Source organism: Endocarpon pusillum (assembly GCF_000464535.1).
Source record: "Endocarpon pusillum Z07020 unplaced genomic scaffold scaffold1719, whole genome shotgun sequence".
Lineage (NCBI taxonomy): Eukaryota > Fungi > Ascomycota > Eurotiomycetes > Verrucariales > Verrucariaceae > Endocarpon > Endocarpon pusillum.
Genome location: NW_006916062.1, coordinates 183,732 through 210,480, shown reverse-complemented (window position 1 = coordinate 210,480; position 26,749 = coordinate 183,732). Strand labels below are relative to the sequence as shown.

General features: G+C 48.8%; 8 protein-coding genes across 8 annotated transcripts; 3 read left to right on the top strand and 5 right to left on the bottom strand.

The window, feature by feature from the left end:
* Positions 1-50: 50 nt before the first annotated feature.
* On the top strand, positions 51-710 carry EPUS_00909 (uncharacterized protein; the record flags this gene model as incomplete). The annotated part of the gene is made up of 1 exon (XM_007802468.1): positions 51-710. One exon carries the CDS (start codon positions 51-53, stop codon positions 708-710), a length of 660 nt encoding a protein of 219 aa, XP_007800659.1.
* A 68-nt stretch (positions 711-778) lies between these two features.
* Positions 779-3,333, bottom strand: EPUS_00908 (uncharacterized protein; the record flags this gene model as incomplete). Its single annotated transcript, XM_007802467.1, has 2 exons — positions 779-1,513; positions 1,567-3,333. The coding sequence occupies 2 exons, from the start codon at positions 3,331-3,333 to the stop codon at positions 779-781; spliced, it is 2,502 nt and encodes an 833-aa protein (XP_007800658.1).
* A 3,524-nt stretch (positions 3,334-6,857) lies between these two features.
* EPUS_00907 (uncharacterized protein) lies at positions 6,858-8,708 on the bottom strand (the record flags this gene model as incomplete). Its single annotated transcript, XM_007802466.1, has 1 exon — positions 6,858-8,708. The coding sequence occupies one exon, from the start codon at positions 8,706-8,708 to the stop codon at positions 6,858-6,860; it is 1,851 nt and encodes a 616-aa protein (XP_007800657.1).
* Positions 8,709-15,264: 6,556 nt separating this feature from the next.
* Positions 15,265-16,554, top strand: EPUS_00906 (uncharacterized protein; the record flags this gene model as incomplete). The annotated part of the gene is made up of 2 exons (XM_007802465.1): positions 15,265-15,324; positions 15,376-16,554. 2 exons carry the CDS (start codon positions 15,265-15,267, stop codon positions 16,552-16,554), a joined length of 1,239 nt encoding a protein of 412 aa, XP_007800656.1.
* Positions 16,555-17,428: 874 nt separating this feature from the next.
* EPUS_00905 (uncharacterized protein) lies at positions 17,429-17,809 on the top strand (the record flags this gene model as incomplete). Its single annotated transcript, XM_007802464.1, has 1 exon — positions 17,429-17,809. The coding sequence occupies one exon, from the start codon at positions 17,429-17,431 to the stop codon at positions 17,807-17,809; it is 381 nt and encodes a 126-aa protein (XP_007800655.1).
* Positions 17,810-18,534: 725 nt separating this feature from the next.
* EPUS_00904 (Exportin-T) lies at positions 18,535-21,749 on the bottom strand (the record flags this gene model as incomplete). The annotated part of the gene is made up of 3 exons (XM_007802463.1): positions 18,535-20,054; positions 20,106-21,675; positions 21,738-21,749. 3 exons carry the CDS (start codon positions 21,747-21,749, stop codon positions 18,535-18,537), a joined length of 3,102 nt encoding a protein of 1,033 aa, XP_007800654.1.
* Positions 21,750-22,512: 763 nt separating this feature from the next.
* On the bottom strand, positions 22,513-24,287 carry EPUS_00903 (D-xylulose kinase A; the record flags this gene model as incomplete). The annotated part of the gene is made up of 2 exons (XM_007802462.1): positions 22,513-23,733; positions 23,790-24,287. The coding sequence occupies 2 exons, from the start codon at positions 24,285-24,287 to the stop codon at positions 22,513-22,515; spliced, it is 1,719 nt and encodes a 572-aa protein (XP_007800653.1).
* Positions 24,288-24,838: 551 nt separating this feature from the next.
* Positions 24,839-26,059, bottom strand: EPUS_00902 (uncharacterized protein; the record flags this gene model as incomplete). The annotated part of the gene is made up of 1 exon (XM_007802461.1): positions 24,839-26,059. The coding sequence occupies one exon, from the start codon at positions 26,057-26,059 to the stop codon at positions 24,839-24,841; it is 1,221 nt and encodes a 406-aa protein (XP_007800652.1).
* Positions 26,060-26,749: the final 690 nt, after the last annotated feature.

Here is a 26,749-nt window from a genome sequence, read left to right as displayed (position 1 = left end):
GGAAAGATATATGATTGAGGTGACGAGTCCAGTCATTGAGATCGGGAGAAATGCACAGACATGCTTCATCCTACCTAAACGCTCTGAGATGCACCTTTGAAAACCGCACAATACAGCTCTCGGTTCGTACTGGAAGCTTTCTACAAAGTCGCAGTGTCTCGTCCAACGCTCGAACTCTTCCCAAAGTTGCACAGCCTTCAATCTGGCAATCACTTATTCCCCGGACCCTTCGCAACAGATCTGACACGGCTTCGGAGTCGAGTCAGAAAAGGGTAACGAATCCAGCAACGTATTTCATCTGGATTTACCTCCTCATCGGCTCGCAGGCAATCCGAATCATCCAACTCCAGACGGAATTCAACACGTTCATGCGGCGCGCCGAGCTCAAAATTGAGAAGCTGCGCGAAGTCATAGAAGCGCTGCAAAGGGGCGAAGAGATCGACGTGGAGAAAGTCCTGGGAACTGGCGATGAGATTCAGGAGCGCGAATGGGAAGAAGCGCTTAAAGAAATCGAGAATGAGGACAGAATGTGGCAGACGAATAAACAGAAGAGGAAGGAGGAGAGAGCAAGAGCTCGAGAAGAGGCAGCACGGGAAGCTACCAAAGACACAGCAAGCCCGGTCAACGATGCTATTGAACAGCATGCCAAGGCTGAAGACGAAGCGCAAGAGGGACGAGAAAGAAGACCGAGACCACCAGGATTCTACTGAAATATCTTTTATAAGAAGAAATGAGTCTACGTGAGCTGCACCTCGTCCGTTGTGACCTATAGAGTTGCTCATGAGCGGTCCTCGGGTGCTGGACTGCGGCTACCACCAAATCTGCCACCAAACCCTCTAAGGTCTCGCCTGAAGAATTTGCCAATGTTCTTTAGATTTTCGTTGAGCTTAGCACCTGCTTCAGCACCAGTGCCAGCCAACGAGGCGGTGGCATTGTTCATCGGGCCATCTGCATTCGGCGGACTCTGTGCTCCATCTCGAGGGGTGCCAACTCCAAGACTAGGGCTAGCAAAGCGATCCATGATGGCATCACCTAAGCCCCTGGGGTCGAACTTCATGTTGGCAGGCAAGTTTGCTGTACTCAGAGTGGCTGCTGCGCCTGCACCGAGCTGTCCAAGACCCTGCACAGCAGCAGCAGCTCCCCCGGGCCCAGCTGATGTACCGGCAGCAGAAATGGTCAATGGGGTGAGCAGAGGAGACTTCTCAACAACGCTTGCTTTGTATCTTTCGCTGAGCTTATGCATCTGATACAACTCCACGAGATGATTCTGTTCGTTCTTGTTCTTTATTCCTTTAAGGTCAAGGATTTTGCGGAAGTTGGCATCGGAAAGATCAGCAATGTGGACAAGATAAGCTTGGATTAAGGCTTCGGGCGGAAGCGGATGTACTTGGAGTGTCTTCAAGAGCGGCTCGACCTTCGAAATGGATGTGTGGACACGCTTGGTGAAAGCGGCAGGCGGGGAAGGAAGAATGTCTAGCAAGGTACTGCGAACTGCATGCGTGTCGAGGAGCATCTGGTATCCTATCAGAACATTACAAGCAGAGGCAGGGCATAAGAAAATCGTACCTGCTCCGCTCCACCTTCAGATATAGGTTTGCATTGCACAATGTTTGCTAGATAAGCATTCGCAAGCAGCTCGACGAGATTGTCTGCGAATGCTCTTGCATATTGCGGCTTGTGCAGCATGCCTACTATTTCCGAAGATCGATCCTTGATTCGTCCTGTCAAGCCTGCAACGTACGAGCTTTGGTCATCTACACTCTCAATCTTGCCCCAAGCGATATTTCTCATCTCTCGCCATGATGGCTCCAAATCCACCTCGACTCTACGGACAAGACCACGCACCGATGCGCTAGCGATGCCCATAAAAGCATCGGCTTGATTTTGCAGATCAACAGTCGCTCGAAACGGTTCACCAATACGTGATTTGATCTTCTCTTCGAGAGCGCTGCATGTGTTGTAGCAGTAATCGGCTGTGTTGAGGACATGGATCAGGTCCTCCGTTGTGGGTGTGCGCGAAGGTGTTCCTCCAGTAGGACGTTCCGATATGTGGTATAGTAATACTTGCTGGGAATATTGCTCGAGATGCTTAGCAAAGACTCTAGATAGATCTAGAAGCGGTTGACCAGTAGACAGCTTCGCACATTGTGCAAGAGAATGCCGGTAGAAATTGAAGAGCTCTGTTGACGACGAGATGACTTGCTGAGAGCTGAAATCTTCTTCTGGCTGTCTCAAGGGCTGCTGTCGGTACTTCTGAATCATTGTCTGAAGCTGCTTATTTTGGGACTCAACCCAGACGCCAAGGTATGGTTCGAAGGCGCTTGATATGGGCTGGTTGAAAACAATAGATTCACTGGCTGACGTGACTGTATCGATTGAAGCTCGAGAAGTACTAGCGAAACGCTTTTCTAAGCTGTGTTCGAAGTCCAGGGTCTCCTGAAGACAAGATAGGAGTAGATTGACATCCAAGCTCTGCCCACTTCGTGTAGTTCTCGAGAGAATCCCCCTATAATCGTCCCTTGTACCTTCACAATACGCGTTTGCGATGACCTCGTTGACTCTCCACTGAGGAGGGAATATGGCAGCATGTTCATCGTCATAAGTCTTGAGCATCCGGCGAAACCATGCATACCTCCTCGAAATGTTGTCAAGAGATCCTGCCTCCTCACTGCCACGAAAAACTGACCGGTATTCTCTTAGCTGCGTATTGCAGTACCAAATGATGATACGTGACTTTGCATTCTCCCCTAGAGCATCCATTACCAGACATCCTTCAGATAAGATAATCCGCTTTTCGGCCACCTCTCCCTTTGCAAAGGCTAGCTCGAAGTCTTCACAGACCTGCTCCAGTAATTCTCTCTGGAGATCAGCAACGTTACGACTAAGGCTAGCAATCTGATCAACGGAACGATATGACTTAAAATGAGCCATGAGCTGGATGACTGCTTGTAGAAGCTGCGCACACTCGCGATATTGTCTTGTCTTGCTCAGAACAGCCAATTGCTCGTAGGCTGTTGTTAGCATCTGCAGCCTTTTTAGAGCTGTCATGGACAAGGTCAAGTTCTTCTTGGTGTTGTCAAGCTGCTTGATATCTGCTGTCATGTCTGTGATATTCTTCTCCGTCTGCAGGGCTCTCTCTCGAACGTCCTCGATCTTCTTGAGGAGCTCTGACAGCTCGGCCTGTGAGGCCGCCATCCGCTTCATGCAGTCAGCGTTCGATGTAGTCTGCTGTTCCTCAAGTAGATCAATTTCGTCATCGAGTTCTTCTTCGTAGATTCTGATCATATCCGTGGCTTTAGAAATAGAGGAGAGAGTTGAGGGATGAGAGAACATTTGATTTAGATGATCGATAGGATCGTAATCCTCTCACCGGTCGTCAGCAAGTAGAAGAAATCATGTGGCGTATACTCACTAGAATTAAGCAGATCGTTTTCTGAACCATCGGTCACTCCATCGGACTTCATATTGAATTTGCACGTGGCCAGTCCTTCAGCAGCTTTATACTACGATTGCGACCGTAATAGGGAGGATGCGAAGTCCCCATTCACCTTGATAAGATGCTTTTGCTATCATGGAGACGGGGCTCTTGCACAGAGCTTTGAACAGATGGGTGTTTTGGTCGAAAATGGTACCGAAATTGTCGTTCAGGCACCTCGCTGGTTAAGAATTGTAGTTTGTAGGGCTGAACTACGGCTTGGTTACAGTAAAAGTTTTCAATCTCCATTACTTATCCGCAACGAACCAAGCATCCCATTCGACACCAGCAGCCGTTCTTGTGTGAACCGGAACAACGTATTCTCTTCAGCGAATAGCTATATATCAGGATAAAGCAACTGTCTTACTATTAGTGACGAACCAAAGTATGTATAATTATTCTGTTCTGTCTGCCCCAGTTTGCATTTTCTTATGATGATTCCTTTCGAACCTTATGCCTTAGGAAGAGCCGGAAGAGGTATGACAGTCGTCCAGATTTCTCAGTATCGTCATATGCTGTAGTAATTATCACAGACTGTTGTCGATGCTTAGAGCGGTTCCTCTGATACTATCAAATCTTGAAATTCACCTGCGAATCTTGATTTAAGTCGGTTTCCTGATCAACTGTTTAGGACATCATACATCATTGACCACATGGCAATGGGGGAATTCCCCCTCGAGATTGCCCTTAGTCCTCTGGGGTGAACGAAACTGAAGCATTCTCCATCCTCTACACTCTGAACTTCATACACTTTGAACGTTGGTATTTTCCTCTTTCACACTTGGTATTGCTATCTTATGTCTAAACGTTCGACTGGTTATGCTCCTACATGTTCCTGTATAATGGCTGGTTGATGTGGATAGGTTTGTGCCTCAAATGAGTCTTCTCTACGTCTATTTCTACGTTGCCAAATACCTAAGACCATTAAGCAAGACGCTGCAATCGAAGGAAGCAGAGCAAAATCAGTTTACCACATTTAAGTCTCTCTAAGGTCGGCGGTATGCGCAGTCCTTAGGCCAACTAGATCCTCGAAGCTGTGGCCAGATCATGTCCTCCCTCAGTCATTTTGATTCGAGTTCATCATGCTTCTACTTGGCAGCGGAGTCACAACATCCAGCAAGCAGCGGTTATCCCTATTTGAGAAATTTCAAAGCCATCGTTGTGAAGACGGGCCTGAGCGACATATTAGAATTTGGACCTACCATTTATAACTGCTTTCTGCAAGTGACCTGCAAAGATGCTTTGTAATCTGCACCAGTCTGAGTCGCTTCAGAAGAGGGACACATCAACCACTCCAACAAAAGGACAGCGCATGTGGGTTTCGAACCACAATTAGTTGATGTATCCTTGCTTCGCTTTCCCTAGCTTGGAAGTGACGAAAGAGCTCGGCATTGTACTTGTTGCTCAGTAATACGATCGTCCAGCGTGCGGTGTCACGCCGGCGCTACCAGTCACCACAATTGCCGCCTGCCGCCCGTCATCCCGAGTTACTACTAATAACCATTTTGCATGCTTATGCAAATCCGCCCCTGCCCCCCACGCTGAAGTCCCAAGAGCTCCCACTTCGATTCTTCTAACTCCTTTATCAGCGATATTTTGTCCCCTTGAAGCTGCAGATCGCTCGTGTAGAAGTACGTGAGATGACCATAGATGTAAGAGAACGGGGCCAAGACTAGAAAACCTTCTATCCGAACGTGAAGCGCTGCCAATTCAATTGTTGTTGTTGTTGTACCTGACCAAGCCAACATGCCATATAGCATCCGTGGGTGCCAGACTTCCGGCCATGTTCTCCAATTAATCCGAATCGCAAGGTTGACGCTCCTCCGTCCTTAAAAGTCAATATCAGATGTTAGCAAGCAATCCTGCCTCTTATTACGTGCAAATCATCCCCACCAACCGGGTTCTCATATCTAATCCTTGATCCGCAAAACGGCCACGTTGTGTTTCGTAATGCAGGTGATACCAACTCCTCGGGTCTGCGAGTTATTTTTTCACCGTATCTACGTTTCACAGCATGCGGCTGGCTCTGATCATTACCACTTCGGAACAATCTGACAGACGCCAATCAGAGCGCATATTATTCATCACCAGCGTAGTAGCATCGGGAATTCAGGCATTCCACCCAGAAGGTAATTGTAAGCAAGAACAGGCTAGTCCGCATTCCACGCTGCCGGAGAATCTCAATATCCGATGCAACTCTTTCTACGCCCCACGCGGTTGCAAATTCTAATGATCCTTCCTATCGCCATCACACCGTAGCCAACCTTCTAGATCCACTATTCCTTGCCAGAACAATGCTGTGCGACCTTTCCGTATCCACTACCTTCCAAAGACGTCCAAAATTTACAATCCCAGAATACGTCATTCGCCTACCGCCTTCCCGATACGAAACACCCAATGCATCCGGCTGAAAGGGCCAAGATTTGACTACACTGTTACAAAACAAAACAAGCAGAACATCCATGCATAACCATGATAAGCGGCATGAATCTCGGCCAAAACCCACCCCCAGTTCATATTGAAAATTACGCGCGTTACCATACCTGACAGAATCTTTTTGTTGCTTCCGTGATCGACCAGGCGCTAAACTTCCACCTACTAACGACCGTTGGGCTGACTGGGCTAACTGACAAATTCAGAGCCAACCCACATGGCAGAAGGATCCGTATTCCCCAGTTTCAGAGTTTGGTGCGACTGTTGGATTCGTGTACATGTTGCATGCATGCATGCGTGCGTGTATGCACGTATTGCATACGGCGTAATGCTCACCGATATCGAGATGGCACGGGATGGACAGCACGGGAGCGAAGGAGGGAGTCCAAGGGGTAAGCCGTGCAAAGGAAAGAAGGTGTAAACGGGATGCGTACCTGACATACTAACTACCCGGTTGGTTGCACTTATGGGCATGCGAACCTGGGGATTGAGTAAGTATGTTCAGATATGGTAATAGCTCACCGGAGAAGCTGCGCTACAGAGAGGTATGGGTATGGCTCGAACTGCCTCGCCCAGTTCAATCGATATGCTCAGCCAAGAACTGATTCTGTGGCAGAAGCATCCGAGATGTAGGAACATGATAATATAATGCTCTGAAAGTCCATCGTATTGATGTTTGTTTGTGGTACACAAAGGTAAGCCGTAAAACCCAGCTATGGCTGCTCTTTTTTTCTCATAAAGATAAAGAAAAGACGTACAAGTACAAGTACAAGTACATAAACGTCAGAATCGCTTGCTTGCTCAAATCAGACCAGTGACAGAGGGTAAATAAATCAGAACAGAAAGGTGAGGGTAGAAGTTGTCCGCTTCATGTCTCTTCCGCACTATCCAATGCCAATTTGGGGTATCAATATTCGTTATCGTCTTTACTTTCTGTGTCTGTGTCTCTTTACGCAGTAGCAGCATTAGCTGCACCGGCTTCTTCCATCCTTACCCCAATCCCGCTCTCATGCTGTCCATCAGCCTGTCCTCTTCGATGAATCCTCCTAACATGGTCCTTCATATTATCGACCCTCGAAAACCGCCTCCCACACCTCTCTCCTCCCTCCCCAACCCACTCACATAGTATCCTCGGGTTATGCTTCGCTTCATGTCTGGCCCTGTCTTTCTTGCTACTGAAGCCACCACCCATTCCTACTCCACCAAAGCCTGCAATTGAAGCTCCGTTGGCATTGTTGTTGCCACCTTCGGCAACTCTAGGGCCGGATTGCGGACAGCCTTTGATGCGGCAGAAAAGGTGTTTCGAGTGCCTGTTGTAGTGTTTGCGAAGGTCGCAGCCACGGGTGAAGAGGGCGCGCGAGGAGCAGTTTGGGTAGGCGCAGCGCCAGGTTTGGGTTGCGTTGGGTGACGCCTGTGGAACAGGGATGCCGTAAGCAAAAAGGGAATTCGATGATTGGGATTGAGTCACAGACGAGGCTGGTTGTGGTGTGGAGCTTAGGCGTCTGGCATATGCAGGTGCTGTAGATTGGAAGGTCGTGACGGATGCGGTGCAGTTGAGCGATACTGGGGAGCAGGATCGGGATATTGATGAGGATATGGATGCGGTGTTGCTTTCGTGGCTACTGTTGTAAGAGGTGGTGTGCGATGGACCGGCGGTAAGCATCCCCTCTTGAGGTTGGGAGGGGAGAAAGAATGAGGGTGCTTCTGTAGCCTGTGGTGTGGGAGGTATGACCCCACCTTCTGTCGAGAAACCATTTGAGTCGAAGGATGGATAGATGGTATTTGGTGGAAGTGTGTTATTGTAAGAATTTGGTTGCTGTGCGAATACAGGTAAGGACATCCAAGACTGATTATTCGGAGGTGGCGCAGGTTGCGATGTGTAAAGCAGCTGCTGTGATGCCATGGCTTGCGGTTGAGAGTAATAGGATTGATTGGAGGATGGGAACAACAAACGCTGGGCTGCCTCTTGATCGCCTTGAAACGCCATATCGATATCAAGGTCAACGTCTTGAGATAATGAATATGTGGAAGAGGTAGTGCCTGATGGCGAATGAGACCGGACGGAGGATGACAGAGACAGGTCGTGATGATGTACGGGTGAAACAGCAGCTAGCATGGTATCAAAGTCTAGGTCGATGTTGGTCTCCGGTAATGTGGACGGAAGGATCAGATCATCAAGACCGTATGGCATGGCAGCGTCAGCCGCGGTAATGGCATTCAGAAATTCTGCTTCGCCAGTGATTTGGATGTATTGTTCGAGAGAGTAAGAGTGCAGATCGTCAGCAGGGCAGGAGATATATGAGTGATCAGCAGGCACTGGCGAAGAAGTACTTGGTGAAAGAAAACCTAGCGCAGGTGATAATACGTCGATTAAAGAGTCGGAGAACAGGACGGGTTGGACAGGGGGTATGGGGTGATCTGGCGGAAGTTGCCAGTTATCTGTTAATAGTGGAAAATGAGCTGACAGCTCGGGGTCGTGCAATTCGTGCATTGGTGTGGGCATAGGCATGGGGCCACCGCTATCCTGGACCCTTGTAAGGCTTAGTTCCTTATCCAGCATGAGGGCTCGTGCACTTCCGGCTCCAGTAACCCCAGCCCGAAATTGCCGGACTGGGATATTACTAGGGGTGGTGGCATGCAGCCCTGCAGTTGCGGCTGAGGCTGTGCTGATCATTTTTGGCTGCTGCTCCCAGGCGCTAGTTCTTACTTGGTACGATTGGTTGCACGATGATTCAGAGTCGGCCCCTTGGCTTGATGATGTATTCTTGTCTGTGAGGATGATGCTATTTGCAGACTCCATGGTCATAGCTTTGGATGTGTCTTAGAAATGGTGCTGCCTTATAAGGTTATAATTGTTCGTAGATGCTTCCGAAATTCTTATTGTTGGTTTGGTTCGTAGTATTGCAGGCAGTGCTTGAGAGTCCGTCTATTCTCAAAGTCTCGTTTTTTGGCGTAGAGATGCGCCAGACCATTGATCCAAGATCAATCAGGTCTACATTTCGAGTGAGGCACAACCTCAAGCCCACTTGCAACGCTAGCGTCCCTAAATAGGTGACGGCTTTTCAGTCAGCAAGAGCGGCTCCTAGGAGTACTCATTGTGGATATGTCGAATAGAATTGCCAGATCAACTTATCCATAGCCAAAGATCTTGCCATGTACATTAGCAGATCCGCTGTACGCCAAATCAAGTATACCAAGACCACGGCTAGTTGAACGGCATATCCACATCCGTTCATTTGCGAGACACTCGTGAAGTCACAGTTATTCCAGCCGAGACCTCGAACAGCATGTTCGAGTTCCATGTCCGCTTCATGCAGCCACTTCAAACAGGGTCTGTGCTGGCTCACAGGTACAGTGACTGTTAGGTCGCTGTATTTTTGCGAGGGCAAGAACTTGTTGTCCGCAAGCAAACTGAAGCGTGGGATCACACCTATGTGTCCTATGCACGCGACGAGTTCCAAGTATTGCGTATCAGGTGGACAGATATCTCCAGTGTCTGTCCAAACAAATACCTGAAATATACTTATTGGTGGCAGACACGTCCCTTGCGGTGAAGCATTTCTAGTGGCCATTGATGCATCCGCATTGGCGTGCATTAGGTAAGTTCTGAGGCCATGAGAACAATCGTGACACCAGCATGTCACCCTACGCTGAACTGCTCCAACGTACGGGCAAGTCGATAGATCCAGCAAAGAGGGCTGAAATCGAGATTGCATGGTTGTTTCGTTTGGTTATACGTCAAAGTGGATCGGATCCGAGATATGTGCTTCTGCAAGGGGCAAAGCCATTCGTGGCTAAGTTGGTTAACGGCACACTATTTTAGAAGCTGTGAGAAGTTAATAATTATCGATGGACTCAATCGCAACGGCTTATTGGTGCCATACCGCGGTGGCCTTGCTAATCTTTCAAGGCTCAATGTAAACTATGTCTCAGGCCTAAGCAGTGCACACCAATGTCCCTAGCTAGGCGTCAGTTAAGCATACGGTTGTACATACCTAGTAATGCTTTGGAGGAGAGAGTGTGGTCAAAACAAAAACAGTGGCTTGAGGCTGGGTGAAAGCTTGAACAAAGAATCGAGATTGAAGGGGATGTTTATTTTATCACCGCTCGAGCTTGGACTTTCAATGGTACCTCAACAGTCATAGCTCTTGGCACATGCAGGGCAAGGCTGGCACGGGGCGCCTGAAAGCACCACTGCCAATTAGAATTATCGAATGACTGTGAGAGAGGAATGAATCGATGACAGCATGCAGACTGCTCCTTGTATGAAGGACGTCTTCATCTCCGCCAATTGAGGCACTTGAAGTACTGAATAAGGATGACAGACTGCAAGCAGAGTGGAAGAATGTTCTCCACGGCTTCAAAGTTCCTCCACCAGTGGCAGTCACCTGCATTTCCGTCTAGAGTGCCAAGCTCCAAGTAAGTACCACTGGCAGTTTGAAGCACTAGCCTTTCGAGGCTGGGGCGTTTTGGGTTACTTAGTGGAGATGGTTGGGGTGTGTGCACCACTGCAGCAATGCTACTACTCAGATAGCTAAGAGATCACATCTCACGCCTCTGCTCTCATCTTAAGCAGACTACAACACCTTTCTGAATACTTGATGGTACTACCCTCTGAGTCTCAGGAGAAGCTCTCGGATTCCTTGTCACAGTCACCTTCGAGCACTTTGATATTTTCCGGGAGCAGCCCTCCATGCTGCTCAAAAGCCTCACACCTCGCCACTGTCATGAGGTTGGACGCTAACTGCGGTGCATGGATACTTGAGTATCAGAAAACGCCGATTATGAACATCTGGTTACTTTCACTCACCCCTCAATAGGACCACAGGTTTGGCTTTTCGGTGAGGAGATAATTCAAATTTTGATGGAAGAGCATATTGATGCCTTTCACGCCACATAGTATAATTCCAATTTTCCAGGGCCCTCGGTCATAGACGGTTGTCCCTCCAACCTCCATCTAAAACAGATTTGTGTTCTCGATCCTAACCTGCATCTTGTCATCGAGTAAGGGCTATCACCTGTGATTGTGCTGCTCACTATTGCATTCCGGACACCGGAAAGGATCTATTCTGGCGGTCCATGGCTAATATAATACTATTGAGGTACTAACGAGAGGATCAACGATCCGTATGCGAGACTGTTCATTCCATCAAGGAGCTTTCCACGCAAGTCACCTTCTAAACAGTAACAGCTTGGCGCCGCTCCTAGAGCAGCACGGTCTATTAGAGTCCTGCCTATGCATTTGTCTCAACTCGAGGCTCATCGTTGCTAAACATTCCATGTCTGCATTAGCATCTCACCATCTTTACGACGAGTCGAATGAGCAAATACAGCTCTTTCATCGGCTCAGGTGGCTCTAATATAAGAACAGTACCGCTACATCGGGCGCCCGGCCAAACAAGGGCCACAGACAAGGCGCGGTCCCTATTGTACGATTGCCCATTGGTTAGCATTATCGAAATAGTATATTGAATAGAAAATGGTGCCTGAAGGATATTTGGGGAGTGGCATTCTGATAGTAGTCTAGTCATTTGAGTCCCACCAGGAGACGCCAGCGTAAATCAATCAGGGAACTTCGAGCCGAGCCAAGCGTTGACTTGGGGTGTCGAAGAACTGCTTTTAGACACATCATGAAAGACTGCCCCTCAAGAGGTTAGCGCTCCACGTGCTCTGCAGGGGCTTGACCAATAGCAGCCCGTGTTTTCCGCGAGCCTTGTCGCGCAAGACTCAAATTTGTGGAGGCTCTGCAAACCAATCAGGTAGGTAATGTGACCAACTCCCATTTGCACCACACCCCATCGCATCAGAAATGACTTAGCGTTTTAGGTCTCAGAGCATATTTCTATCATTCTGACATTATTCTGGAGATGAAATGGGTGGATAGTGCATCATGTAAACAGATATTGTTTGATTAGGCCTTTCGGCCCATCTACGCGCTGGTGTTGATGAATATTTGTAGAATAGTGGCGAGCTGAATTTAGTGGCTGGGGAGTTTTAAGCAGGAACAGACAAAGAGACCCTAAAACCGTTGCAAATGGGGATGTGGTGCAAATGGGAGTTGATCCCGTTAGGTCTGCAGCAACCCAAATTAACGTCAGAGCATGGTTCCAATCCGGGATGGAAACCAGGATAGTAGCATTTTCCAGCCTAGGAATTTCCGTCATGGCTGGCTGAAGGTGACTGGTGACCATTTTTGTTTTCACCGCCCTCGCCGGCTCCATTTCAGCCTTCGCTACTAAGCCAGCAGGCTAGCCGGTCTTAGTGATGGACATCGTCCCGGTAAGTTCCAGACTCCGGGCCATCGCTTCTCGTCGACCTTGCACTGCATCTTTCGTTGGTGTGATCGTATCTTCAGGTGGTTTAAATGACGCACGAAAAGTGGCTAATAACAGTCCATATGTCATAGTATGACGCAGAACAAGCAGCTAAGAAATCGGTTTTTCCTTAATGCTGCATTGCCTTGTCCGCAGATTTGGGGGCCAACTACCAAGAGAGCGCTAAAGCTACATAGTTTAGGCGTTGTTTCTTTTTTGGTTGGCGCTAACTTTAACCTAAGTTAGATCTCCCAAGAAACATTAACATTGAATCTTCATCCGCGCAGATGGCTTCTGATCTTGCACGGTGACGTCCTGGTCCAAAGATAGTCGACCCAACACTACTAACAGCTAGCCAATGTAGGAGCAATATCCGCGGGTCCTGCCTGGCCTTCCGTCGGCTTCAACCAGATGAGTGTCCTTGCTCATCATCTTCACATGCCTCGGGTTCATCCACAGGAAAGCCAGCATATTGTCTCTTGGACTACTGGACTGCGCTTGCTTCGCTGGCACTCAGAGTCTTTCAGCTCAAGGGATGAAGCAGCCAACCGCGTACACTCGAGGAGTATGGTCAGTACCAAGTTATAGATGAAAGACTTGAAGGACCACATGACTCATAGCAAAAGTTGCCTTCATCAATATTGGCCCTCACAAGATGTACATGAATATGGCATTCGAGCGCTTCCCTCTTCGATTATCAAGGAGCCTCACCAACGAAGGACAATATATCCTGTGCCCGCTGTACTAGTCAGAGTAGACTTTATCCAACAATGGAGGGAAAGAAAAAAATAGATATTCTCATGCTCTCAAAAAACTGTCTTACTGCTACCGCAAGGCTCTGGTTATTCTAGCTATGTTAATGCATAGAAGATGTCAAATCATTTACGCCTCCCTACATGCTAGGTCCTACGTCCACTCTCTCTCCCTCCCCCTTCCCCCGGGGTCTTGCACCCTCTCTCCGCCCACCACCATCTTGACGTTTCTCGAGACGTCTGTCTCCGAAGATAACACCAAAAGCCAACCAATGTCACGTATTGAAATCCGCCTGTTTCCGGGCCATGCATTCACCGGCCAGCCGGCCAGCGCTCTGACAGCAACGTGCTGGTCTCTAGGCTATCACTCTCCTCCTCATACTCTAACACCTCGCCCATGATTTCATGCCATATACGTCTCTTGCTCACCCAGCATTATGGACAAAGCAGGGGGGGATACACCCTTTTGCGTCAGTTGGAGCCCTGGAGGTTTTGGTGACCAAAAGGGGGGAGAAGGGAGGCGCAATGCAAAAGCTTTATCCCGGGAGGGATTGTATACACGGTATGGATTACCAAATACAGCAGTAAAGAAATCATTCTCAGAACATGGAGCCCGGCTACTGGCGGTTCTGATCACAGTCAGTTTATTCATGATGAGCTCACGACGGACATTGAATGAAAGGGACCACTAGATAGGTGAATGGGTGCAAGCAGACAAGCAAGCATGCAAGGCGCCCTGGATAGATGAGCAACAAAGACAGTTGAAAAATCAGAACTAAGCATCCCTTCATACCAGCGGCCCAAGTGAAGTACTAAGCAGATCCACCATCTTCAAGAGCTTACCGATGACTTTACTTCACTCCTCTGAAATGATTAGTAGTATGGCTTAGCCCAGCCACTGCACTTCACTTCACTCCACTCCATTCCGTCTCGACCACAATCTTCACTGATTCCAGATTTGAACCACCCACCCCAACCGCATCACTGCGTTGAAGAAGGGAAAGCCAAATATCTTTATCACCGCAGATCCCGACCATTTTTCCTTCTCTTTGTCCCGTCAGTCAGTCAATCAGACAGTGGGAGCAAACTAGTAGTGGTCATCTGTGTGAGGGATATCGTGTTTTGTTTAACTCATCCACCATCTGCCAGTATGGTGCAAATGTATATGTAGTCTCGTCTCTCCTCCCCTCCTCTCTACTAGCCAGGTGCCTATCCAGCACTCTTTCTCTTGCGAACAGGGAGGACCGGCATTCTCTCCAGCTCAGCTCGTCATCAGCCATGCTATGCAACTCTTGTGCGTTACCAACTCAGAATCCAGCCGTACCTTCCTCCATGGATATCATGAGGAGTGGGTACGGAAGGGAGATACAGCTCCCCGCTGATTCCTTCACGAATTTTATCGTCGTGTGCTGGAAACAGTGATTACCGGAAATAACCGCACGATGCCTTCACAGTACAATGTGCAGCATTCAGCACACTTACCTCAAGTGTAGCATGGGAACGACCAGAGACAGGTAGAGCCTGTCCTTCCTCTACCTCGACTTGAAAATTACCATGTTCGCAACTCTGCATACAGCGCTGGGTTAATGTGAGGACGAGGAAATGGGGGCAGGCATTGAGATGCGCATCTCTCTCGAAGCGGCAGGATCTGAACGAGAACGTTATAATCTCACTCTTGCCACATGGCTCTCATCACAAACTTACCTTGAGGATGGGGTTTGGTATCTGTGCTGCCGGCGTAATCAGTACTTCCTGAACGGGCAACCCTCCATATTGGACAGTGGTGGCCCAAGTCAGGACGTTGACCAGACGCGCCACGGTGGACCTGACCAGTGACACTTGCAACTCTACAAGGAGTATGGCGTGTGAAATGCTGGCCCACGCGGTATAATTATAGGTATGAACACTTGCGCTGAGAAGCATCCCTCGAACACAATGGGGTGCGGTGAATTTCAAACGTTGATGATCACAGGTATTGTGAAAGATTATGCCGCATGACAAACACATCCGCAGTCTGACTGTTATTTATTCACGCAATTCGAATAGGCTCACACAGCTTTCATCATCGATCTTTCTGCGGACCGGAAGAAAAGAAACTCACCTTCTAACCTTGAGATCTGGAATAGTCTTCTCTTCATCAACAACAGAGAACAGAAGCATCACATCAAATCCTCTCTGACAGTATCGTTTCCTGGAATATCTTGCCACCTTTCAGCACTCATTTTGCACGACTGATCTCCCACAACTTGAAGAGTACCAAGAGACAGAAAATTATTCCAGAGGGACCACCATGAGCTTCTCACCAGAGCGTCAAGAATCCTCGATTGAGCGTAATGAACTCTCGCCTCAAGTAAGCTCATTGCTTTTTTCTGGAAAGTGGTCTGAACTGACACAGACAAAGGCACTGCTGCCAAGCGATCTTCTTGAGTCGAGCCCGGAGATCGGCACTTCCAGCCAGACAGCCATTGATACTGTTAGTCCACTCATACAATCCACCACAACCGCTCAAAGGGTTGCTAGAACTCCACCTGCGGCAACAACTTGGGTACCTCGCCATCATGATCTGATCCTGGAGCGAAATGATCAATTTGTGGATGAAACGTGGGCATTAATGTCTGGAGGACCTTTACGAACAGCTGGTCAGCACACTCAAGCATCCCAGGTGGTGCCATATACTCCTGGAGAGCCAGGACCAGCACTGTCCAGCACACCAGGTCAGATGCCAGCGCAGGCCTCGTCGAGAGAGCAACGCCTGACCGAACAGCCACAGATCTTCCTGCCTCCTGGCCATGGTAGAACTCCACAACAGAGAGCGGCTGTTGCGAATTTCAATGCTGCAGTGGCTGCTCGTGCTAGGCAACGAGCCGCGGCCGACCGTGCAAGACAAGCACACCTTGCTACATCCCGGGATCAGCCGAACAATGAGAACATTGGCACGCCTCAGAACGACCAAGCACAGGCATCAGGCCCAGGTGAGCATCAAAGGGGACGCGCTGAGCTTGGTAACATTGCCAGTCCTGCAGCACCAACACCAGCAGCTGCAGCACCAACAACGACAGCTATGCAAACACCATTGCTGACAGATCCACCAATGACCCTTGAACCTGGTCAATCAATAGAATTCCCAATGGCATTCGACACAGCTCATCCTCTGTATATGGCCATCAACAGTTTAGGACAACCTGCGAACGATACTGATACCAGACCGCGAGCTCATGAAGGCAACTCCATCTTCCGCGATATGATGAACAGTCTGATCGCGCAAGGTAGAGCATGGCCCGCCACATACCGTCAAGTCCATCTTCCTCGGAACAGACACGTCCCATATGGAAAGGAGTTTCTGTACTATGGTGAAATGATCGACAATCAGCATAGTCTGTTCCCCAGAGCAGCAACGCTAGGCGGTGATCCGATAGCAATCAGAAATGCAAGGGATGGTGAAATCGCAGGTTGGCAGGATGCTGCATCAAACCCCAGAAGCAGAATTTATCTGGTGCCGACGCTGAATCCGGGAAGATGGCATGATGGGATGGATGGGTCAGAAAACTATCCACGTGGGCGTGGGCGAAGACGAAGATAGAAGAGGGCGTGCATAGTTATATATGGAGGCACTGGTATGTTTGACGATGGGTTGTATCTAGCTGAAGCAGAAGCATACCGCATTAAGATGTCAAAGTTGTGGCTGTGGAGCATCGAAGATGTGACAGATGGATGTGTCCAGGATGATGAGCCGGCAAGAAGGTTGACATCCCCTACCTTTTAGTTCTCGACTGGACACCACCACCCTCCCCTGTTGCACCTTTTGAGGCACTAGGTCGCCCTCCCAGTCAAGCAAAAACGTAGACCAAGCATGAATATGGGTATTGAACAGGTAAACTCTTCCTCCTGTCCCAGCGCTCTATGGACAACGGACGTACCTTTCCTTCTTTGATTGAGATCTTCAAAATTTAGCATTCCCGTCGACTTACATATGGAAAGTCACTGTAGCAATTGGGGAATTTCCTTTTGGTGTTCGTTCAGTATGCCAGAGCCAAAACATGGCAGAGTATTACCGGGCTCGATCTTCCTTCTGTCAAACAGCATCTGCAACCGATCTTCCGACAGTTGCGCCGATCATGTTCTGGTGACATTTGCCTGGAATAGGACAGTCACAAGCTTTTCGACTAATTTTCAGCCACCAGAGTCCTTAGAAGACAATGCATCAATCCAGACTGAGCAGCACATAGCAGAATCAGTTGGTTTCCAGCTCGTTTGAAAGCGAACAGATACTGCCACAACATTTTGAACTCTGGATGTTGCATGTTCACGTATGTGGTCTCAAAGTCGTCGCTCGCCACGTAACCGCACATGACTGATCCGTCTAGACTTTGCATCTCGTCCCGCAAGCAAATCCAGTCTCTGCGCCCTAAGCCGCTGTTCACCGAGCCGAACCGTCCACTTCATCGTGTCGTGAGATGGCACAGCCAACCTCACCGCCATCATTTATAACAGTCACTCCGCTTGCCTCCCTCATAGTACGAACTGCATACTACACCTTGCTCGATGTACGACGAGAACCTCTACATCCCGAGCCCACGGTGCTTGATTTCCTCGTTGCTGTCCATGGGTTGACAGGTTGGGTTATGGCACAGCAAGCTCTCCGAGCACGTCGTCCACAGAACTCGATTGAGGACATTGAAAGATATTTGTGGGGACAGGAAGCGCAGCGGAACAAGATGGTGCTTACGGAGAGATGGTTGTTGGACAAGAGTAGTAAGCGCTGGTTGGATGGTCAAAGATGGAAGGAAGAGCAGCAGCAGCGGAAAAAGACTGGAGCAGAAGGACTACTGCACTAGGTAATACATAGTATGTGCGAAAGAGAATAAGCAGCGCTCGAAGGACATGTACAGTTCTCTATAAACATGGAGAGTGGAAACTAGCCACATCCTAAAATGGCCTAGCTTGCGCATTATTACGTAGTACTTCGGTAGGTCTTTGAGCTCTAAGCTAGAATTTTTGTACTACGTGTCCGTGCAGCTGCGGTGGATGTGCACTTTACGTTCAGAATTATTCTACATAATCCCTAGAGCAGGCCAAATTCTTATCATTACTGCAGGGGCAAGACTTACTTACGTACTGCCATTGCGGAGGATGCCTGGCCCTTGTATCGAAAACTCGCTACTACTAGTCCACGTTAATAATACTTATGCCTTTTACTCCGTACCGTACCGTGTACCGTGGAAGTATAAACTACTGGTACGGAGTACTTGAATTGCCAAGGCTCGTTTCTTCGCATTTACCTCGGACAGCAATAAAGACCAAAAGGACCAGAAGGACCAGAAGGACAAACCCTACAGAACATTGCACTGGGAGAAATTGCAGCTATGACTTGCTATGAACGTTGTTCGTCAACCACAACAGCATATTCCCTTTTAGCTCTTAAAGATTCGTCAGCATGCCACCCTTGTATCTTCAGCTATGGTTCCATTTTCGACGCTTGCAACAGAATGAGAACGCCAGCAATGCAGACATGACAAAGAAGGTGGTATCATATGCAATCATTTCATCTGTTCGCCTGCCGTCATGCTGTACCGCCTTTCGTAATGAAGTTTTGAAAGAAAATCTTGAAGGCCCGCTGATCCAACTCGACCAAGTTTCGGAGATACTCATTGATCATGTCCTCGTTCATTCCCATATTCCTCAGTTCATTATCTTTCAGCCAAGAAAGATATTCTTGACCGGTCTTGAGGTAGATTGTTTTCTGCAGGCCGGCAGCTTCGGCCAGCACTTGTCTCGCCTGTGCATCTTTTGGATTGAAACCACGATTCAACGGAATCGCCCAGCAGAGAGGCGAGAATCGTGTCATCATGAAACGGTCAAAACCGGGTAATGAAGGTTGGGGCAAAGCTATCGCGGAGCCTCGAGCTGAATCCCCAACGGCCTCGGGCCCACCCCAGACTGAGCACATATTTGATAGCACTTGAAAAGCCATCTTTGCTGTGTGTGAATCTTCAGCGTCCTTCGCAAAATGTTCGATGGTCCCAACCAGTGTTCCAAAAAAGGGCTGATTGGTGGCACTGACGATCACAGAACCAAGATCGTTGTTCAGAATAATAATGAGGAAGTTGAGATATTCTCGCTTGAGCTCCGCAATCTGAATTTCATCATCTGTTCCGGTCGAAGGCTCGGAAAGGCCAGTAAACACTCTCTGCAGAAGGGGTGTGAAGAGTTCATCCAGTATAACCGAGATCTCGTTCTTGAACCCAAATATCACTTGTTCTAGCAGACGTAGGAACAGGGCCATTTCATCTTTCGTTGACGTCTCGGTCAGCAATCCTTCGATCCATTCTGGCAGCTGGGGCAGTATGTGAGAGCCTAATACACCAATAAGGCGAGAAAATGCGAAACGAGCCGCTGTGCGGATGTTGAACGAAGTCCTCAGCGATTTTAACGCCACAAGCGTTGCTTCTGATACACGTGCAAAGGCGCTTTGAACTTCAGGGCATGGAGGCGAGCCAGGTGCAGCCGAAGCGCTACCGGGAGTCCAGTCAGAGAAACCTCTTGCCAGTGTTCCAAGCGCCATCAGGTCATGGCGAACTTGCAGCACAGCACGTTCGTCGCCTGCCTTTGCCCCCGGCAGATGTTGTTCCATGTCCGCAAAGACTGGTCTCATAACAGATTGAGTATACAGGACTTGCCTATCGGTAGGGACAGAAGAAGCCCCACATATGCACCCAATAGCCTCGAAGAGGTACAACTGGCTGTTGAAGACTGCATCTGCCGTCGAATCATGGTCTTCAGAAGATGCTTCATCTGCTTCCTCTTCTTCAGGGATTTCGGCTTGGATGGGAAGCAGGTCGGTGAGGTTGTCAATGACAGTTTCGGCGACGTTGCCTATGTGCGATCGAAGGTATCGTACGTAGCGCTGAAAAAGATACCAAGACCGTGTCTTAACCTTGATCGATGGATGATGAACAAGCTGGAGGAAGTTCTGGAGAACAGGGTTGATATATTGGGTATGTTTCTCAAAAAATGAGCAATAGCGTACACAGAGTTCCATATATTGAAGCTGGGTGGCCGGATGATTGAAGTATCGAATGTCTGGGTTGTAACATTAGCAGTGGCAGTAAAGCAGGTGGGATGAGTGTGTACCTAATTCGACCAGTCTCAACATCATCTGTACAAGCTTCTCAGCCGCGGGAGAATTAGGTCGATTCTTTTGATACAGTCCACCTGACTTGATAGCGAGATCTCCAAAGGAGAACATTTCGCATAAAGCGAGATCCAAATCCCTCCAGTCCACGTTCGTGCCTTGGGTACCTAGATTTGCGAATGTCTGACCCACGAGATTTGTCACCGCATCCATGTAGAGCTGTTCATCGACTGCTGCAATCGTCTGCTGCAGCGTACCCAAGCGTTTCCGCAGGTATTGAAACTCAGCCTCATCGGTCTCGTCTTCATCGCCGCCCCAGGATGACGTATCGTCGTAACGCATCTTAGTAAAGATTGCCTTCAATATAGGGAGGAGCATAACCGTACGCTGCGGAGAGGGCCCCTCAATCTTGGCAGCTTTGCGTAGGAAGCTGAGAACTTCGCTAAGACAAGGAATTACAGTGGAGCAGACCTCATCATACTCGTCTGCGAAGAAGCGAAGAGCATGTGGTAGGAATGCCTGCAACAGATTCTCGGCTCTTTGCCAGGTTTGGCTCTCTTGGGGCTCTGAGTCAAGGATCTTGACCACGTCCAGAACCGTGTTGTTAACAAGCCTGGCCACTGTTTCGGCGAGGTCAGTGTCGTACTGGGAGCTAAATCGCCTCTCGCTTAATGGTGGGCATGCAATGAGCTGGGACACAATAGTTTCAAGGTTGAGAAACGAAATCATTTCCAGCTTGTCCTGTGCTTTCATCTTCTTGCCAATGATCTCGGTGAAGACGTCGACTGCTGCATCGCGGATGGACTCTTCGCCTTCTCGCAGGTTGGTCTTCTGGGCACGAGCGAGTTGTTCGAATAGAAGGTCTAGCATTCGCTGATTGACCACCAAGCCAATATCTATCCAGCTCACCCACCTGCCCACCGCCTTCAGACACAGCTCAGCAATTAAATCATTACTTTCGCGCCATTGAGTCAAGATTTCTTGCCAGGACACCGCAATCTTCTGCACGTCCCTTTCACGAACCATATCTTTTAGAATGTTTGCATGGTCTTGCTCTGCTCTCGACCGCGGAACCAATTGGTCACCAATCTCTTCATGGATAGCATTAATGGTTCGGAGGTAGAAAATAGTGCCAGAAGCATTGTCTGGTGGTCCATTTTGCGTTTTGCTTGCCAACTGGAGAACATCGTCAAAGTATGTCCGCCACTCATTGCCATATGACGTAGAAAAGAGATATGTCAAGGTCTGTGCGGTTTTGTTCTGTATTGAGGTGGTATCGAAAGCAGAGCCCTCATCAGCAAGATAAAGCCTGCGCAGGTATTCCAAGAGCTGGTCTTTGATGGTAGTCAGGACTTGTTTATCAAGTATTCCCGTCTGTATTCCGGTGTTCACAATTTCAAGACCAAATATGCGCACGACATCAGGATAACGAGGAGTTTTAGTGAAAATGGATAAGCAAGGCTGCCAGGCAGATGGATCATTTCGGAGTTGGCTACAATACTCGGTGGCCTGTATACGAAGGTTTTGTTCGGACGTAGGGCTCCAGGCAATTTCGACTGCGGAAACAATCTTTCGGGAAAAGTCAGGTCAGAAAATGGACAGTCAACCGTGGATAAACGTGCAGAACCTACCTGCTCCTCCATGCTGAACCCTGCAGACTAAGTCCTGTCTGATAGGTACGTGACGTTCCTTTTCCTTCCCAGATAAAGCAGGGTGTCTGGGAAGGATCTGAACCTCTGTCACCGCTTCATAAGTAGTCACTTGGAAGCTGCAGCTTCCGAAGTTCATGCCATATCGTTAGCTTCCCCGGGAATCTGTTGGTCAGAAGTCAGTACCGCTTAACGTGCTTAGGTAGTAATGTCAAAAATATCATATCACATGAGGCCAAAGGTGGTAGGCAGCGCTCGACCTGGCTTTGGGCGTGCCTGTGCTTGGCATCAGATCGAGTCAACCACCCGAAAGAGGCACTAGTACTGTTACCTCGGTACTGTACATTTGTACAAGAACAATTGTCTTACAGGTTATGTAAGATGTTTTACATTTCAACTGTGTTGGACTGCAGAAGCTTTAGATACTTAATTTGATCTACGGTATATACCACCAAGTCTGGTATATCCTGTTGTTCATATGATCCTTTCCAGAGTGTTTATGATATAACAAGCTTTCTCAATCATACAAATACAAATATAACAACACAGCGGCCGCCAAGAAGGCACATCAAAGCCCACGAGGGTGTGGCGTTGTATCTTGACTAGCTGTTATTAGCACAAGCCTAACAATGTTTGTGGGCTTCCCATAGTATATTACCCTACGGTGATTATCGTACATCTCGACAGCCCCCGGTTAGCTTTCTATGACAGTTTACAGCCACAGCGAGCAGACGCAAATCAAATGTTTGTACGAAATCTAATCCTTATTGTGTCTTCTCATAAGAATGTTCTCCATCATCTCAAACCCGTCAAGAGCTTCTCCGTATTTCTCAAAAATACCTTCTTGATAGCCGTCAGCTATGCGCTTAACGAACTGGCTTTCCTCCCACCGGTCACCGATCAGTTCTTCGAATGTTTCATTAGTCCGCCTTTCTAGCGACCAGACCGCCTTGTACGCTGCACCAAGAGCACAAGCATTTTCTCCGACGTCGAGCTTGTATATCCCCTCGCTCCCGCCAAGTACTTTTCCAACCACTTTAGCAATGGCCTTGCTACGCGAGCCTCCACCAACGAGGTAGATGCGGCGCGGTTGTGGGGGCAGTCCATAGCCAGGGCTTGACACCAGGCCTTTGGAGCGTAGACGCAATGATAACATCTGGCTTTCAACGATAGCTCGCGCGTCGTCTTCTGGTCTCAGCCAGCCTTCGTCTGATTCGATTAGCTGCTTAGCCTCTTTATGGTACACGAAGTGCCACTGGCCGGAAGGTAGCTCCGGAACGATTTCTGGTTTGGGGAAGTAGAGCCCCAGCTTCATAGGCTCATGACTTGCACGCTGACAAAGTGGAGGGGTACTGCACAGCGCTTCGTCAAAGGAAGTCCAAAGTGATGTGGTTGTTTGCGACATTGCTTTAGAGTTCAACGCATCGCGTATGTCTTCTCGAGCCAGTCCCCCATTCTTGTAGCAGAGCATGAACATATACAGGCCTGTAGTAGTAGGATGGTTCATGAAATGCGTCGCTGGGTCCGGCCTGTATTTGGGAGTTGACATCAAAAAAGTTGTTGATGTTCCTAACGAGACAACAGCATCTTGGGACCTCAAAGGCAGAGCGAGTATTGTGGCTGGATTATCGCCAGTGGATATGACGATGGTGCATTCTGGACTGAATCCGTACCTTTCAACATAGTAGGAACTGATGCTACCTAAATGGCTGCCCCCATCTTCAGGAACGTTCCCAAGCTTCGCTTTCAAATCCGGTAGTCCAGATTCGCCAGCAGCAAGCTTGACCAGGCGTTCATCCCAGCAGCCTTCCCGTATATTGTACAGATTCATTCCGCAGACGTCAGAAATATCGCAGGCAGCAATTTTTCCAAGCAACATTGAAGCCACGAAGGACGAGACGAGAGATATGCGAGCCGTCTTCGCGTATGCCTCAGGGCATTTTTGCCGCAGCCTTAGAATTTGAGGGCCCGTGAAACGCTAGGGGAACGTTCACTTCAGTCATGTACGACATTTCGCAAAACAACAAAACGTACATGATGTGCTTTGCTACCAGTAACTTGAGCCAAGGCAGCCTTAGTACCCAGGGCGGACTCGAACATTTTACATTCCGCTTGCGTGCTCGAATCCTGCCAATTGGGACTGTAAGGATGTGAGAGAGCACCTTGGGCCTGATCCTGCAAAGTTTTTGAGCTGTTTAAACCAGCTAAGATTCTTTCAGCATCAGCATTCCAATAGACGCTTCCGTGCTGTTGGCCTGCGGCGCTGATGCCCCTGATTCGAGCGAGGTCGAGCGAGGTATCCTTCAGCTTCTGCAAGACTCCGTCAAGAGCCTGTAGCCAAAGCGCGACAGGAGCATAGACTTTGTGTTCGGCAAGGTCTGCAATCACCCCTTTTTCGATATTAAAACTGATTGACTCGGCATCGAAATCGAATGTGACATTCCGTACGGCATTGAGAGTCGAGTCGACGACTATGGCTTTCAATTGTTGAGTAGAGAGATCTAAGCCAAGGTAAAGGGGTTCTTGCATCATGATTGCACTTTTACAGAAAAGAGAAGAAGGACTTGATTCGATCCGACTGTCCACTTCTATGTTGGTAGCATGTCTCGCAATTAGAAGAGTCTAAAGGATATGAAAGGGACATAAAGAAGCAGTAATGATGCTGAGAAAAAATGCGGTGAGCTCAATCGAGTGCCTCGAGGTTGACAGGCCAGGCATATGGCACACGCACAACGCAGTCCCGACGTCAACCTGGTGCCCCACATGCTTTGTTGGCCCAAAATAGCAGGTGAGCCGGACAATGTTGATATCCATAGTCTGGATATGATGCATAACCAGAGTCACTTAATCACGCTTCGAAGGCATTACTTGAAAGATACAGACAGCCGTCCGGAATACGCGAGCGAACGTCTGTCGCCTGCGGACTAGGCAGATCAAAAAGTGTATTTCCGTATTGGGATGCAGGCAAGAGCGTCTCAAGTTCTCGCCTTCAGTGGACACGGTCTCGATGTTATGTCAGAACCAAGCCAGTGCGTCTGTTTGCCGCTTCTCTAGCATAGCCCAGCTTGTCAAGGGTCGAGAGCTTATTTCGTCTTCTTTTCACCATTCGCCCTATAGAAAGGATGCTGCCTCTGATGATCGTTTTGATGGTGCCCATGGCCGTTATCATGTTGATCGTCTGGTTCTGGGCTGCTCCGCGGACTGACATCGGCACCAATAAACTCCTTCGAGAAGTCTAGATCGCTGTTCTCGGTTGGCAAAAATCTGACCCTAACTCTCCTTACCCCACGAACCTTAGATCCAGCTTTTTCGCGTACTGCTTCCTCCACAGCCCGAGTCTTCTCAATGCTCCACTCTCCCGGAATGGCAAGCTCGACATCGATCAGGTAGTTCTGACCCGACTTGATGCCTTGGATCTCACGGATCGCAACCATCTCACCATCAGGAACCCCAGTAATACCCTTGGAGAAATCACCCCTGAGGGCTTTTGTGGTGGCTCTGTCTACTGCTTTCTTGACGTCCTCATCAACACTTGTATCGGCTAGCTCGAGTAACGATGTCATGGCGTTTGCCCATCCAGCTCTGATGACCATCACGGATATGATGAGACCACCAACAGGATCCAGCCAGGATGCTTCCGAGAAGACATGTGCACCGCCAATGGTTAGCAGCGCCACAATACTGGTGAGCGAGTCAATCCTGTGGTGGACGGCGTTCGATGCAAGAACAGCGGATTTGCGCTCCTTCGCGATCTTCATGGTTGCTCGGTATAGCCACTCTTTGACTATTATCGAGCCCCCTGCTAGCCAAGCTGCATTCAAGTTAGGCAATGTAGCTCCGTGACTATGGTCGTGTCCAAGGAAGGAGAATATCCCATGGCGGTGTGTTTCTTGTAAGACATCCATGAAAAATTGCGTATAGAGAACGTCCAAAGCATTCACTCCCATGCCGATCCCACCAAATAACAGTAGACCGCTTACTCCCAATGCACCCAAGCTCTCGATTTTGCCATAGCCATTGGGAAAACGTGTCGTAGGCGGCTTCAACGACCATGAGACAGTTGCTAGGGTCATAAAATCGCTAACAAGGTCTGTGAGGGCGTGAAAAGCGTCAGCGACCAAGGCCTGAGAATGAAAGATGTACCCTCCAATCCCTTTTCCGATAGCCATGCTTAAGTTGACAAAAAGCCCAATGCGGGTGATACGGACACCTGCATCCTTCTTGTTTGTAGACGTCAAGTAAGCATTGTCAAGATGATGTGAGTGCGAGTGGCCTGCGTGAGACCGGGTCTGAGTCAGGGACATGGTATTAATCGGTGCAAGTATGACATGCTCGGACTTCGTAAAGCGAAAGGAGGGTCGCCGGGTGCGAGAAGAACTGCTAGCTGGTACGAGGTTACTCTGTTGATTCTTGCAAGTCTGCAAGCATCGGAGATTCTGTGCGCAGAAAGGTGAGTTTTGGGGGGGCCTCAAGTTTGAGAGGTATGTCCGTGGTCCACCTCGGACGACTTGGGTAACCGGCATAAGTAGAAGACACGATCTATTAGACAATTATAAATCTAGAAAGCCATACCGCTCACGAGAACGGCGGCCATGAGTGTGAAATTGAGTTTCCAGGTTATGTAAATTGTCTGGATTCGCTTCAGCGATCTTACAACCATGTAATTAATTTCCTAGAGAACCCCTGTTTCCATAGCGGCTGATGGAGAGGAAAATATTCCCACTCCGCACTCATGTCGATGTTCACTTGCTTTACGCCGCTTTTCCAAAATATGGTACAGTGAACATTCAGAAGGCAGACCGAGGAATTTGAGAAGGGACGGGCTATTCGAAAGACGTCAGGTTTCCATAAACCACAATTAATGCCCACCCCCATCAAGTAATGACGCCGATGCAGCCGCTCTGAGATGGCCATGAGGAGCTATGCCATGTCGTCAATTGCAGAAGAGAAGTTCAATGCTCTCATGGAGCAATTAAGCCGGACATGTCCACCTC